This window comes from Mya arenaria, chromosome 3 (genome assembly GCF_026914265.1).
Source record: "Mya arenaria isolate MELC-2E11 chromosome 3, ASM2691426v1".
In the NCBI taxonomy this organism is placed as follows: domain Eukaryota; kingdom Metazoa; phylum Mollusca; class Bivalvia; order Myida; family Myidae; genus Mya; species Mya arenaria.
This window is the reverse complement of record NC_069124.1, coordinates 83353102-83369638: the sequence shown is the minus strand read 5'-3', so window position 1 is coordinate 83369638 and position 16537 is coordinate 83353102. Positions and strand designations below refer to the sequence as shown.

Here is a 16537-nt window from a genome sequence, read left to right as displayed (position 1 = left end):
TAAAAGCAATTATAACTCAATGTATTGTTATTGTATCTGAAATGTCAAAGATACAGACTGGCAGTTGCCTGGTAAAAGCCTGCATCAACTGGTAACCGTGTTTACCTCTAACATAAGATGACAATAACAGGCGTCTGCTATTCGGTATCTCTCTATAGCATGCTTTTGCTTGTAGGGATAATTATAATATATTAGATTTCTATACCTGCAAAATCGATGTATCAACACATACTTGGTTTTTGCAGAAAGAGTATTAAGAAGATCAACAATTTACATTCCTGCAAAAATCATGTATTGATGCCTAAATTGTTTTAGCTCCATACTGCATCAATGTTATAATTAAAACTTGTAAATTATATTGTGATACCTGTTTTTTACTCGAACCAAAGTGAGTGATAATCGATAAGTGGTTTGGTCACAAATCAATATCTTTGATAGTACTTACGTCATGAAAATGAAATTTTGACACATTATGTATTTTTAATAAATGCATCCATTTCTTTAAAAGTCATTTTCCGAAATTTGGCCCGATAACTGGTTCTTGTTCTAACCCCTCGAAGTTATTAAGCTTAAACCATTTGACTATCTGATGACCTTGACCCACACCCTAAGCTACACCAATTCTTACAACAGTTATCAAATGGAAACCACTTTCTATTTCTAGCAACAGTGTTTAACACCAAGTTATTCCTAATCCCAGGTCAGGAAAGCTCGCTTTATACCTGAAATTCTCCAGAGAGCACCCTTCGGGTGTATATGTTGCTAGTGTAAGCCTCAATAGACTCATTGTTGCCAAGGATCTGAGCAGTGGAAGCCGTTGGCATTGGGGCAAGCAGCAGGCTGTTTCTCACTCCATGTCTGCAACATATAACAGAACAATGGTGGTCATTATCAACAGTGCTTTTCCAACCTTTTTTTTTATGAACTAACAATATTTCAAATAAGTATAAACATTTTTAAGACAGTAATCATACAACAGAGCTGACATCAATGCCTATGCGGCAACATGTAACTGTTGTGTCAAAGATTTCATTTAATTAACAGTTATACTTATAAACAGCTTAATAGAGTAAATTTATGGGGATACAGGAAAAAATTGGGGGTACAATATATAGAAATGCTTAATTTAGTCAGTTTTTTTTTTAATTGAATCAGTGAACAGCAAAGCAAAATAGCTATGATCATCATGTTCGATAACATTGATGTGCTCACCACTGCCCTGTTATGTCCATAATTTTTTTCATCAAGTTTCATAAGGATTGGATAACAAATACTTTTCGAATTTAAACGAGGCAGTCCAAAGGACGGCTATATACCCCGCCGTTGTTTTTTAGTATCTTTTGTTTTTCTCGTAGTAGTACGCTGAATCTGACAAAAATTGTTCACAAAAACTGGTCAAGAGTGGGAATATAGGAAATTTATACAAGTTGTTTGATCGGTAACCTAAATATTCTTGGATATTTGAACATTTTATAAAAGGATATTTGTTTAAGTTTTTCATATTGTGTGTAATGTAGGCAAGATCAAAGTCAAGGTTATTTTGGCTAAAAATAGGAAGTCCTTGATTTATAACATCGATGAAATAGCAAGCCTTAAGTATTTTCGATAAAGTGATACATATGTATTGTGGTGACTTGATAACATTGTTTTACTGCTTTTGAAGAGAAAACACATGTTATAAATATATTATCACATTTGTGTCCATTGTTTTTTTTTTAAATATTAAGCTTGTTGCACATAATGATAATGCTTGGTAGAGTGCACTAAGTATCAATCTGTGCAACTTGTTTAACACTTTCAATTAACATTTATATCTTATCCTCTATTTAGCATTGTCATAATATGGACTCAAAACTTAAAGATGGATTACTGGCACAAATTGCAATTCTTGGATCAATTCAGTTACTGTTGCTAAAAGTTCATGAAATGTATAACTAATAATAAGGTCAATAAATCCATTAAGAATTGACATGCCTACACTGCTAAATATAACGAGAGGGCCAAGATGGCCCTGTATCGCTCACCTCAGTAAAACTTTGTGCTATAGACTTGTTGATAATTAAAGCAGGGATTTGGCTTCTCTGATGTATGAAATTTTTACACCGAGAGTGTTAACAAGGTATTTCCATATTTGGGCTCTGTGACCTAGTTTTTGACCCCAGATGACCCATATTCAAACTTGAGCTAGAAATCATCAAAACAACGTTTCTGACAAATTTCCAGGATATTTGGGCTGAAAATGTTATCTCGAGAGTGTTAACAAGATTTTTCCATATTTGGGCTCTGTGACCTAGTTTTTGGCCCAGATGACCCATATTTTTTCATTTATATAGTTTTGGTATTTGGACTTTGGCATTGGGTAGGTTTTCTTTCCCAGTGATTTGGAAGTCAATTTGCTAAAAGATGGATACTTGCATATTTATTTTATTTATATGTATATTTAATTTTATATTTCAAAAAAATTCGAAAAACCACAACAAAACAACCCAACATACTTCACAGGTGAATTACAGCTATAAAAATATTTTTCTTTTTATTGTCTACATCAATGATGAACATGTATATATCTACTTGAACGGGAAAACTACTTCATAGTTCTAATAGACCCACGAATTGTTTTGTCATGTATCATCATTTTCACAGTATTTTGAGCCATCTATTGTTTTCCATGTGTTACATTTATAAGCAGTGACTTTGATTAACATTTATTTAGTACTGTATTGTAAAGAGAAGTTATGGAGTTATGCTTACTTGGCAATACGTGCACGTAGACCAGCCCAATCTAAACGTTCAGTATCCTTCACATCCCACATGTCATGTTGAAGAATCTGAAAATGGCATTAAATAATCTCTTAGAAGCAAATGCATATGACAGAACAGCAAGATCTCATAAAAAGCTGCTTGTTTCCACTTGTAGGTAAAAGGCTTAATACTAGTGTATTCCAACTGTGTATAAGACCACAGCATAGTGTGTTCTGTGGAGTTTTTTTTAAGCCAATGAACATGTCAAATATTAAATACACAGACTAGCATTCATCTTAATTAATTTACAATTCTGATACTGTATGTTCATAATATCATTATGATAAGATTATAGCCCACAAGCCACAACATATCAGCCAAGTCTTTTTTTAAGCTAACATGCTGGCGCTAATTTAATCATTGGGCTGGAGCTATTAACGATGTAGGTAGGCTCGAGTTGCTTACAGGGCTGGAGCTATTAATGATGAAGGTAGGCTAGAGTAGCTTACAGGGCTGAAGCTTTTAATGACATAGGTAGGCTAGAGTAGCTTACAGGGCTGGAGCTATTAACGACATAGGTAGCCTAGAGTAGCTTACAGGGCTGGAGCTTTTAACGGCGTAGGTAGGCTAGAGTGGCTCACAGGTGTGGAGCCATTAACAATGTTTGTAGGCGTGAATAACTTACAGGGCGGGAGCCATTAACGTTGCCAGTAGGCTAGCGTCACTTACAGGTTTAGAGTCATTAACAACGTAGGTAGGCTAGGGTGGCTTACAGGGAGCCATTAACAATGTTGATAGGCTAAAGTAGCTTACATGCCCGGAGCCATTAACAACATAGGTAGGCTAGGGTGGCTTATAGAGAGCCATTACCAATGTTGATAGGCTAGGGTGGCTTACAGACCTGGAGCCATTAACAACATAGGTAGGCTAGGGTGGCTTACAGAGAGCCATTAACAATGTTGATAGGCTAGAGTAGCTTACATGCCCGGAGCCATTAACAACATAGGTAGGCTAGGGTGGCTTACAGAGAGCCATTAACAACATAGGTAGGCTAGGATGGCTTATAGAGAGCCATTAACAATGTTGATAGGCTAGAGTAGCTTACAGGCCCGGAGCCATTAACAACATAGGTAGGCTAGGGTGGCTTACAGAGAGCCATTAACAATGTTGATAGGCTAGAGTAGCTTACAGGCCCGGAGCCATTAACAACATAGGTAGGCTAGGGTGGCTTACAGAGAGCCATTAACAATGTTGATAGGCTAGAGTAGCTTACAGGCCCAGAGCCATTAACAACATAGGTAGGCTAGGGTGGCTTACAGACCTGGAGCCATTAACTAGAGTAGGATACAGGGCTCCAGCTTTTAACAATGCGAGTGGGCTCAAGTAGCTTGCATTCAACAATACAGGCTTGGGTAAAACCTTGAGCTACAACCTAGCGAAGTTTACAGTAAAGTGCTTTACTTTCGATCTGAGATGGTAAATATCCGTTCGCTGTATTTTGCAAGCTTAGGCAAAAGGCACTAACAATATTTAAATTTCAGTCCAATCTTGTGAGTATGCAAGTCCAAATTAAAACCTTGATTTTGCAGTTTCTGATTTTGGGTATTATTGAAATCCCTGCAGTTTATCAGGTTTAACGATATGTTCTGATGAACCAATGATATATTTCTTTTAGAAATATACCGTATTTCCTTAAAAAAACTTTTCAGAAGAAACCAACTGCTGTTTGAGTTTATTAACAAGAAAATGCACTAAATCTATTGATTTCTGACATCATTTCCTGAACGTTAATTCCGGTAAATGGCATGAAAAATCAAGTGTCGTTTTTCTGCTGTAGGAGAACTGGGCTGTTCTGATGAGAATTTTAAATGCATGCTGTATGACTTTATTCAGATATTTATATCAAATATAAATGTATTTTTGTTCTAATTAATATCCAAATTAATACTTCTGGAATTTGTTTCTGCATATTGCCAACGAAAAAAGGCTCTATCAAGGATATTTTTAGTCCAGTTTTTCTTTTATTTTTTCAAAATAAGAGAAGCTTGGAGGGGAAATTTGACACAAAAATAGGAAAAACATTTAATTTGTAAGGGAATAGGGCTGAAATTCAGCCCACAAATCACTTGAAAGACAGCCCTGAGAATTAATCAAACAGGTACAATGTATATTCCAATAAGACGATTTTCAACAAACCTGTATCATGTTTAATTCAGTGTATTAATATGCAGAAAGATTTTACACACAAATTGACCTGATACTGGATGTCCTTAAAGCAATAAATAACAATATGGTCTTCGGCTTGTTATTGCAGCTCTACCAAAAGGGAGAACATTATTAATTAATTATTGATGCACATACTATATGCACCCCTAGCAGTAATAGATTACAGTCAACCTACCCCTTTACTGACAGGTGATCCAGGATAGGTTTTATAGGGGCCAAGTTTTTCTGCTAGCTCACAACTGGCATCAAGGGCCGCAAAGTAGATGGTCTCAAATATGTCCTTGTTCAGTTGTTGTGCTTCTGGGCTTTCAAATGGGAACCTCATGAGAATAAAGGCATCAGCAAGCCCCTGGACACCGATACCTATTGGGCGATGCCTCATATTTGAATTTTCTGCCTGAAAAAAAAGGCCAAAATATGAAATGTTATTAAGAGCAAAGTATGCACCTTTAAACACTGATATCCTTATCAGTTCATCAATGGCTAAAGCACTGCTTTGAAAAGCAGTGGTCGAAATAAGCACAAGCGGGCAAGCCCTTACAGGCAAAAACCTGCTCAAACTTTGTATTTTCTACAACAGGGCTTGAAGTTTAATGCCAAGCCACTTGTAAGAAATTGTGCTTGTTTATCCAAGTCTATTTATGACATCTGGTATTTTAAGCGCTATCATTTGTACATAGCATTTTGCTATTACCATTCTTAAAACAGAAATAAATCTAAAAAAATGTTTCCTTTATAGCACCTTCTATTATTTTTATTTTATTTTTTTTTATCACCATTGTCAGACCAATCATTAATCTTACCTCTATCACAGGATAGTAGTTGACATCAATGATTTTGTTGAGATTTCTTACAATAACCTTGGTTACGTCTGCCAGCTTGGCAAAGTCATATGTCTGATCCGGCTTCACAAACATGTTCAAGGCAATGGAAGCCAAATTGCACACTGCCACCTGTAAAGCATTGTTTAAATATTAAAGTTTGTGAATCCAATGTTCCAAGAATACTTTCAACAACACTTATCAACAAGCTTTCTCTAAGGCCAAAGTATTTTCATAAACACAAGAATCAACCATTGCTGTGTAGCAAATATTACTATATTTTTAATGCTGTTGGAACCACAGTTCGTACAGTGCATAACAGTGAGAATATCTTACTTCATCCTTGCTACTGTACTCGATAATCTCGGTACACAGATTGCTACACTTGATGGTGCCCAGGTTCTGCTGGTTGGACTTGCCGTTACAGCTGTCCTTGTACAGCATATACGGGGTGCCCGTCTCAGTCTGGGCCTCAATGATGGCGTACCACAGCTGTTGAGCCTTGATTGTCTTCCGTCCACGACCCTCACTCTCATACCTACAAGTATTATGATCAATATACAAATTTAACGTTTCTGCTTAAATGTTTCATACCTTCAGTAGCTACATATAAGAGGAATTATGATATATAATCATACTAAGAACTCATGTTTTAAAAACCATAGAAAAAATATCACTATGAATGGCTGCAAGATAAGGTTAAGACAGGCCATTAAGATCAGTTGTACCTAGAGTAATAAGAGCAGCTATAGCTCTTGCAGGTATGTTCATCATATTTTTCACAATTTTTAAAAAGAATTGAGCTGTACTGACTGAGTGTAGAGTTTCTCGAACTCTTCTCCCCAGCAGTCATGGAGACCTGGGCACTCGGCGGGGCACATTAGGGTCCACTCCCCATTTGTCTCCACACGCTTCATAAACAGGTCCGGAATCCAGAGGGCATAAAACAGGTCACGGGCCCTCTGCTCTTCCTTGCCTGTGTTCTTACGACAGTCAAGGAAATCAAATATGTCTGCATGCCAAGGCTCTAGGTAAATGGCAAATGCTCCCGGGCGCTGATTTGGGAAGAAACATATTCTTTTCATGAAAATCAGGCACAGAAATAGTTCTTGATACTTGAAGTTAAAAATAACAAAATATTTACTTATTAATTGCTCTGGAGATCAATTTAAATCTTAAGTATTGTGTTTCACTATTTGGAAATGTTTTGAAAAGATACCAGCAATTAAACTTTGGTGCATTTCTATACTTCCATTGTTTTTCAAAAGAGAAAACAGCTGACCTTGTTTCCTCCCTGGTCCACATATCTGGCTGTGTTGTTGTAGACCCGCAACATCGGCAAAAGGCCGTTTGATGTACCGTTTGTCTGTGAAATAAGCCACAGTGCTAACAATACATAACTGCAAATAAGCTAAAGTACTTGCAATACATAACTGCAATTTCAGCACAGCTATATTCTTTTAAACTACAAAAAACACTTCATATCTTGTTTTCTATGTCAACATCAATACTTATGAAAATATATATCCTATTTATGACAAAATAGAAGAAATTAAAGAAAAAGGGAAGCAATGTTATACATTATTTAATTTTAAAGTCATACTTCTATCTTTATGGTTGAAGTTTATAAAATATTACAATAGTACAAATCTGCCTCTATAAGCACTATTTTAGTATCTAGTGAATATAACATGTATATAAAACCTCACACCAGAGAATTATAACTAACACAAATACATGAGTTGGGGTAAAAATATCTACTGATGCTAGCAATGATACCAAACAGCATAGACAGCGTTCGACACTAACAGACCGTGTCTTGGGATCCCAAAGACACTTCATTTCATGGTGGGGCTCAAGAAAATTTAAGACACCATAATATTTTGGCAGAGTGCAAGATAGAAACGCAAAATATGTGTTAGGCTCAAAATGATATTAAATAACAATCAAATGATTTCATTTGCAGATATTTAGAGCAGGAGGAGCACACCATTGGTTCTGCTCTAGTCAACTTCTGGATTCATTTTTGTGTGGATGTAATTGAACCACAAACTCTGCATGCCATCATTTGTAATAATTTATATTACGGAAGAAAACCGGTCTGCATACACAATATAATTTAGAGCTCTTCTTTACAATATGTTGTGTGATTGTTTTGTAAAACAGGCATAAAAATCCTTACAAAAAAAGAAGAAATGTTTTCCAAAGGACACCTGACTTTAAAAAGGGATACTTGGTTTCATCTGCTGATATCTCTACAGGATCCCAGGGAAATTTAGTTAGTGTCGACCCCTGACAGATGGGGAACATATAACAATTTCTATAAACAACCTGAACTGAGCATGCATATAATAATGTGCTATATTGAGTGTAACCCAACCTAGTATTGTCAGTTTACTTAGTATATACAAAGCTTCAGCCTTATCTTCTTTCATGTCTAAAATCTACATGTTATATATGTATAAATACTATGCCATTTTTCTGATGTAGAGAAGTTTGCATCAAGGTGTAGTGCACGAACTTGTTATGGGGATAAACATGAACCAGAAGCAACCTGCACCTAGCTTTGCCAGTCATCAATAAGGCCTAACAAAACCCCTTAGTTCAGGGCATCATCCTCAAAATAACTAGGGCAATAATTAATCATGCAGACAAAATTTATGTCACGATCATGGTAAAATGACAGGTAGCAGGTTCCGGCTACCTGCCTTTTATAGCAAATAAATGCACGAAACTGCCTGGATATTAAGGACAAATTTTCAACTTAAGGAAGTGTATGTACGAATCTAGTAACTATTTGGGAAGAAGATGTGATCCCCTACGGTTCACCTTTTGGCTATTTTTAAAATCAGAAATAAACTATGACAAATCACTAGTGTTGGCAGGTTTAGTATGTATGGTTTGGTTACTCTTAATATTTTCTTTGTTTTGTTAGGCCTAATAACTTGTGAACGATTACATGCAAAGAATTTATAATGCTTTAACTGTATACGAACTCCAGCAATATAACTTCCAGAGGCTCGGATATTGTGAACATTAAGACCTATCCCACCGGCAGACTTAGAGATAAGAGCACACTGATAAAGGGTTTGGTAGATGCCCTCTATGCTGTCGGATTGCATTGTGAGCAGGAAACAGCTGAAATGAGAAGCTCATGTAAGAAGAGGACACTTACTCCTGCAATGTAGCTACCAGTGGAACGGATGTTATGAACATTCAGCCCAATCCCTCCAGCAGCTTTTGAGATGAGGGCACACTGCTTCAGGGTATCATAGATACCCTCTATACTATCTGAGTGCATGGTCAATAAAAAGCAACTGAAAGGAAAACATGGCAACCATTTCTTATACCATTTACAATAGTACGCTCTTCCAAGATAAGTCAAATCTTCTTTTGTCAAACAGGATTTAATAAATTCTTATACTTGCAGTTTAAAACACATACTTGAATGACTTAAAGAGAACACAAGTCTCACTAAATTGTAAAATAATAGAGGCTGAAGAGGAAAAATCATACATTAGTGTGAAGGAAAAACTGTTGTTTATTGTTGTTGGAGATACAAGGTTATAGGGAATTTTCCTTCTCGATGCACATTTATTTGGGAGTTGTGTTGGTGTAGTGTGTGTGCCTATGTGAACTAACAGATGCTAGGGTAAGCTTGTAGATGACATGATTGATGTGCCAGGGTGCTCTTCGTGCATGTTGGATAAACAATAATTGTATAATGCTTTGTTGAAAGCACGTTCAATTATGTTATGAAATAATGACTACACGGATTGTAATAAATGCGACATGAATCATTTTTACATCAAACAGCCATTAAAACATGTGTTTCCAATACAAAAGGTTGTAATTTAGAACTGATTTCGGCTCTTGTTGACAAAGATTTAAGCTGCACCCTCACAGATTGAACGTTGTGACAACTTTATTTTTTGTCTTGGAACGAGCCAATTTGTGCGAAAATCTATGGAAACCAGTTATTAAAGACAGCTGACAAAAAAAAATAGATCATGGATTTTTATATTTAAAATTGATGTTTTATGTATTTTTCTTAAACCATTAGCAAAGGTTTAAGCTATAAAACATTAATTTCCAAACGGAAATATGAAAATCAACGACCTGAGGTTTTGTCAGTAATCTTATAGCAGGTTTGCAGATATTTATGCAAAAATACACCCTTTCCAAGACAAAAAAAAAAAAAAGGTGGAAAAATGGTAAATCTGTGAGAGTGCAGCTTTAAAAGTAACATTACTGAAAAATGGCATTTATTTTTTTCTGATTTTCTTACGAAACTGAATTTTCTGGCTGCAAGGAGAGCGACCATACTCAAAAGAGTTAATTTATGCATTTAGAATTGTAAATGAACAAATGTTTCAAATGATTTGTTCCCGCGCTAAAACTTCTACATAAACAGTCATGGTGTAAGTCGAGAAGCCAAGCTTTTCTGGACTGAGACTTCATCTCATTTGTTTTTTTTTTCTTGAAATGGGGAAAAATGTACATATTTTGCATAGGGAATGGGTCAAACATTCTCATCCATGAGGTGGGCAGAAAAAGGTCTGTAAACCTGTGTTTAAAGTAGCCACCTAAACCTCTGTTAAGCAGCCAGCTAAGGGTAACAGGGATTTTTTTAATTTAACTGCTGAATATCGGCTGTTACCCCTTAATAAAATAGTCCATTTTTTCGAAAAAAATGTCGAATTACCCCCTACTATCTAAATTTCTTTTTATCTAGAATTCAAAATTGCTCCCACTATGCACTTTTCTGAAAAGCAATTGATTTTTGAACATCTCTTTTAGAACAACTTTCCTTGTGTTCGCATAAACTCTGGTCCAGGAATCCGTAAAATAGCAGATATGTATTTAGACTTTTTTTTTCTGTAGGACGCACCATTTTGTATTATTTACATGTATTACAAATATCTCTATGTGAAATATTTACTCCTGATGCCTTTAATAGGTATGAGTGCAGAAAAAAGTACAAATACACCGACACAAGAATGACTGTCAACCACTGTAAATATGTTTTTGTGAGTTATTTGTTTAATTCAAAAATGCACATCTCAGTATTCATAATGCTCATTAAGTATTTTAAAGTAAGTCAAACTATTAATATCAATAAATTAACCCAATGATTTCATCGCCAGTTAATAAGTGAGATCACCGTTATTTCGCCAATTTTGGGACTTATCACACATATTATCCCAATTGCAAAAGCAAAAGAACAGGCAGTAAAATTATTTCTTAAAAAAATTCACTGGTTCTTTCTAAAGCCTGATATTCAAATTTCATCTAAGCAAGTGTTAATATTAAACTAATTCTGCAAAAAAATAAAGGTAAAAAAACAAATTTGTGTGATTAAAATAAATGTATTTTTTATATTTCTTGTGATAGAGAAAAAAACAGGGATAGGAAATAACTTTGCCTCAGAATTTCCACAACTCATGTGAAGTGCAGCAAAAATTCCCAATTTTAAGAAGGGTCCTTTAGACAAAATTATTTTAAATAGAGGAAAAAACCCTGAACAATTGTTTAAGTTGCTGAAAGCAGTCAACTGCTTTTAAAGAGCATTATAGAGGACATTGGTTGGGGATAATTGAAAAGGCCATATAAAGTTATCTAATTATCAGAAGAAAAGCGATTTTATAATTACTAGGTTCTACTGTCTATTAACCACCATATTTCTTGAAAACAACTTATAAGCAAAGGTCATCTCTTATCAGCTATAAACTTGAAACAACATCAAGAGATTGTATTACTAGAGAAATTTTGTTGCCTTAAACATGAAATACCTTGACAGTTGGGGTCGAACGGTACCAGCGTTAAACAAGGTAGGAGATGCATGTGTGAACCACTTCTCTGATAGCAAGTTGTATGTCTGAAATATTACAATATATAACACAGTTGGCAGTCTTTTGAAATCTCTTGTCGAACCAGTTTCTTTTTGATAATAAAATTAATAACCAGACTCATAGATAAAACAATGTACCGGTATATGTAGAAAAAAGTGTCTTTGATAAAAATTTGAGACAAATCTTGCCATAAATGATTTAGTTTTAAAGACGGCAGCGTTGACCAAGACGACAGGGACGTTTTTACCAAGACTGTGATTCTCACCTCGATGGCAGCATCAATGTCAGTGTGATGAATTCCTACAGAAACTCTCATCAACATGTGCTGGGGACGCTCAACAACTAAATTATAACACATTGTAGAATTTAAAATATGTTCCCATTCTGAATATGATCAGATTTTATTTACCATCATCAGTTGAAACATTTCTTCTTATTTTAACACTAAATAACAAGTGATCTAAAAAATTTTTTATCTTCTTTTAATAACATGATGATCAAAATGGTTCAATTTTTTTACTACAATTCAACAACTTTTTTTAGACTGAATTTTACCACTGACCATCTGCCCTTACCTTTGCCATCTATTTTCAAGAGGTAGGACCGTTCAAGGGTCTGAAAAGGAGAACAATTTGTTTGAAGGTAGCATCTTTGGATTTCTTCTTGAATAAATAATTGTCTGCAAATGTAGCAAGCTCTTGACTGTAAGCATTAGGGTTTAAATAGAGGCAGGTGCTGCAGAAAAGGGGCAGGGTGATAAAGCCACATTGTTAAGGGCTGTAAAGAACTATTACTAATTGAATGAATATTTAAAGAATGATACATGTGTTTTATTGAAGTAGTTTTAACTGCAAGATATATAATGAAAATGATAAATAAGTATGTTTTATCCTACTAAGTCATTAGAGAGCAGGGTGCAGCATCTCCTAAAACTCTCAAACCGTACAGTATAGTGTAGTGAACTTGCTCAGACTGGATTTCGAAGTAATCCTTTGCTAAAGAGAATTATTACACTGAATTTGAGATCAAATACAAGTACAAATCTTACCTTGAACCCAAAGTAGTTGTATGTGTAATCACGATCATATATGATTGAAGAATTCAGTCTCTGGAAAAACAAAAAATGTTGTTAATGTTATTGGGCTATCCTCATTTAGTGTTTTTTCTTACATTTTTATGAGTAGGGCCAGGGCCCTAAGCAATACAAATATAGCAACAAGATGATTTAAATTGTGAATATATATAGAATATTTTAAACAAGGAGCCCCAAACGCAATCCCATGAAAGGTCTTCATAAAGTCTTTCTATGTACCTCAGTACCAACCATCTTTTTCTATTTTCAGTGTTAAACAGTGACCTTGTCATTGAAGTATTTGTATTTGGTATAAAACCTTAACATTCACACAATTCTTCAAAATCTTATACATAGATCAAGAAATTTTTTAATGTACACGATATGTGACCTGTTGTCATAGCAGCAAGTGATGTATAGTACTGCAACATCAATCTATTTCATTACAAGTGTTTCATTCTAGCCCAATATACATTTACATACATATACACAATACTTGATATTATCATGAATAAAATTACTGTGTAGCATTGTTGTACGAGGTGCAGTCAAAAAGTTCCCGGACTGCCTTTGTACTGTTGTCAGTTTTTTTATTAGGAAAAATTAAATTGCACCGAAATAAAGCAAAAACAATTTTCTAGAGGACTGTACATAAATTACTTTTTAATCATACATATAACAATCATTTTTTACACTGCAAATAAACATATCTCACACCGTACGGATCACCTCGTACGGAAATGACGTACTGTTAATGTTCATTAATGTAATTACGTCAACGTAGGCTCTTGTGTGCTAGTTAATGCTTTTCAAAGTATTGCCTTTGAAATTCAATACATTTTCTGTGTCGATCTACCCACTTCTCAAAAATATCTGCGTACCACTCCTTTTCGTAGCTTCTTATTGCCGACCTGACGGCAAATTTCATTTCATCTTCACTTTCAAATATGCGACCTCGTAAGTCGGCCTTTAATCTCGGAAACACACAAAAGTCCATTGGCGCAAGGTCGGGACTATACGGCGGATGTTGCAGTCTTTCATAGCCCAAAGTCTATTGTTAGTAACGTGTCTTCAGCCCGATGTGCAGGAGCGTTGTCTTGATGAAAGATCAAATGTTCAATTTGGCAGTCCGGACGTTTCTTTCTCAATGCGTTCGTGAGGTGTCTCCGCACGACCTAAAATGTCACAAACATACTCAATATGAACCCAAATCATATTAAACGAAATGCCTGGAATCAATAAGAATTAAACATTAAATTTTATAATAGTATTTGTGATCATAATTGATATGTTGATGTAACTTACTTTTTGATAGTAATCTTTATGGACTGTCTGGTCGCTAGGTACTGCATGTTGCAGGAGCATTCCCTGGCTGTCCATGAAGAAAATATACATTATTTTCTTTGATGATTTGGATCGCCTCGCTTTTTTAGGAGGAGGCGAAGATCGTCTTTTCCATACCATTGACTCCCTCTTGGTTTCAGGGTCATAAAAGTTCACCCAGGTTTCATCCGTGGTTATGATACGACTTAAGAATCGACCACCCTCCTTTCTCCAGCGCTGTAGAAATTTCTCAGATGCTTCTATCCTGGTTTTCATCATTTCTTCGGTCAAAAGGCGTGGCACCCATCTTGCGCATACTTTTTTCATTCCCAAGTCCTTTGTCAAGATGTTATATACATTTCCATGGCTTAATCCAACACTATTTGCTATATCGTCGATCGATTTCCGTCGATCTTCGGAAATGACGCGCTGCACTCTGTCGATACTGCCACTATCCTGTTGTCGACCGCTTCTCTTATTGTCACTTACATCGTCACGACCGTCCCGGAAACACTTGTGCAAATCAAAAACGAGCGTCCTGGAACATTTCCTTAATCCATCCTCCGGATTCATAAATTTATATGTTTCCGTTGGTGTCATTCCCGCTCTCGCACAGTATTTAATGACTGTCCGTTGCTCCATTTGCTTGGATGACGTTGACGTTTCTACACCAGCGATTTCTTCCATTGCTTTAAACAATGCGCATGAATTCAATGATTTTCAAGCGATGATGTTTGTTTTGCACGTGTGTTTAGAAATGACGTTGATGTGACGTCATGTAAATTTATCCGATAAAACAGCGCCAAAATGTTGCATAACTAGCGTTAATAGCAGTGAAGACAATTTGGTAGTCGTTAATAATTCAAAGTGATCCGTAGCGTAGGTTATATGTTATAATAAACATATTTTTCAATTAAAATATGGATAATATGTTATTAATTTTCACTTCTTTATCAATTTGGTATAAAAGATCTCACTGAAATTAAAATTCTCTCACCAATTTTGGACAAATGAGAGCAATTTTTCATTGAAACTCAAACTTAGAATTTACGCTACCGGTACATAGGTAAGTTTGAAGTCGCACCCCCAAACAACGATGTATGTCAAGCTAATCACCAGGTTACTTAGTGAAAACCTGATTAACAAAGAAGCTAAGCCCCTATTTTCAACCTGCAAGGGTAAAGCTTAATTAACTCCTATGTTATAACCTGAAGCTGCATTGCTGTAAACTAGACTCACTATACCTCAGAGTTGTCCATGATGATTTTGTGTATCTCTTCTGAGATCATGGGAGAAGCTTTCTGTGTTTTGGGATTCACCATTGTGAACAAATCATCCATCACATCTGAAATCATTCAAATAAATTTCACATAGTATTGTTTTGAAAATCAGAGCACATCTGATAGTTCCAGTTGATCTAAATACTAAGTTACTTTCCTCTGCAAACGTGAAGTATTAACATGACATTAACACAAGACCCACTTGCCAGAAGACCAGGAATAGTAGCTTTTCAAGGGACGGAAGGATGAATGGACAAAGCGGCAACTATATGCTCTCCCTTTGGGTAGCATAAAAATTGGCGGAAGTTAAAGCAAAGCAAATAATGGCAGGAAGAAAGACTCGCTGATTTAATTGATGATGACCAAATACAATTGATTGAGCCTGATTTCAGGCCCAACCAATCAACTTTCGATTATAACTGATCATTGGAACATCACTATTTCTGATTATTTAAAAATTGATATTTATGAAAAAAATCATGTCATCAATGGGTTCAGGTAAGTGAGATTGGCTTATGGCAAGTTCATTTTGACATCCTACACAAAAGTTAATGGTAAAGTCTGTTAACAACTAAAAGAATTGAACACAATGGATCAAGAAATATATCTCCACTTCAAACCATTTCCAATCCACTTCAAATCCATATAAACATCAATATCATGAATTTGAAAGGTTGTCAACTGTAAACCATAGCATACCACTGAACACTTTTTTGGTTTCCTTGTGCAGGTTGGAGACGGCGATCCTTGCAGCCAGCTGGGCGTAGTCCGGGTGTTTGGTCGTCATGGTAGCAGCGGTCTCTGCTGCCAGGTTGTCCAGTTCCACCGTAGTCACTCCCTGGTACAGACCACTGATCACCTTCATAGTAATCTGAGCCTGCAAATAGATTCAATGATGCAGAGAAGATTGTTATGGATCAGTATTTTTTTTTAAAGTATTTCTGAAAACTATTGGCCAGACTTTTTTCGCTCTTTTAGCCTTCACAAGTCATCTAGAACTTGAACATTTGTAATTTTTATGTTGGCCTATTTTTTAAATGTTTAAAGAAATGAGTCAAACCATGAGGATACGTATCAAATGGCATCACCGATTCACCAAACAAAAAGGGTTTAAGACAGATATAGTTCCATTTTCCAGGAAAAAAATGAGTCTTCCGGACATTGACTGAATAGTACAACTTGTTTGAGGCCAAAGCAGAAAACTATAACTGGAAACAGAAT

At 35.7% G+C, this 16537-nt stretch overlaps 1 protein-coding gene across 1 annotated transcript in view; it reads right to left on the bottom strand.

Moving 5' to 3' along the window:
- LOC128227891 (ribonucleoside-diphosphate reductase large subunit-like) overlaps positions 1-16537 on the bottom strand; it is a 36573-nt gene that overhangs the window by 11132 nt on the left and 8904 nt on the right. Inside the window, exons 3-16 of the mRNA XM_052938822.1 lie at positions 16016-16193; positions 15281-15381; positions 12690-12749; positions 12217-12256; positions 11907-11983; positions 11582-11667; positions 8965-9106; positions 7072-7155; positions 6603-6844; positions 6126-6327; positions 5772-5921; positions 5144-5365; positions 2752-2828; positions 723-858 (exon numbers count right to left, since the gene is read on the bottom strand). Coding sequence (XP_052794782.1) covers positions 723-858; positions 2752-2828; positions 5144-5365; positions 5772-5921; positions 6126-6327; positions 6603-6844; positions 7072-7155; positions 8965-9106; positions 11582-11667; positions 11907-11983; positions 12217-12256; positions 12690-12749; positions 15281-15381; positions 16016-16193 — 1797 coding nt within the window. The remainder of the gene's footprint in view (positions 1-722; positions 859-2751; positions 2829-5143; positions 5366-5771; positions 5922-6125; positions 6328-6602; positions 6845-7071; positions 7156-8964; positions 9107-11581; positions 11668-11906; positions 11984-12216; positions 12257-12689; positions 12750-15280; positions 15382-16015; positions 16194-16537) is intronic.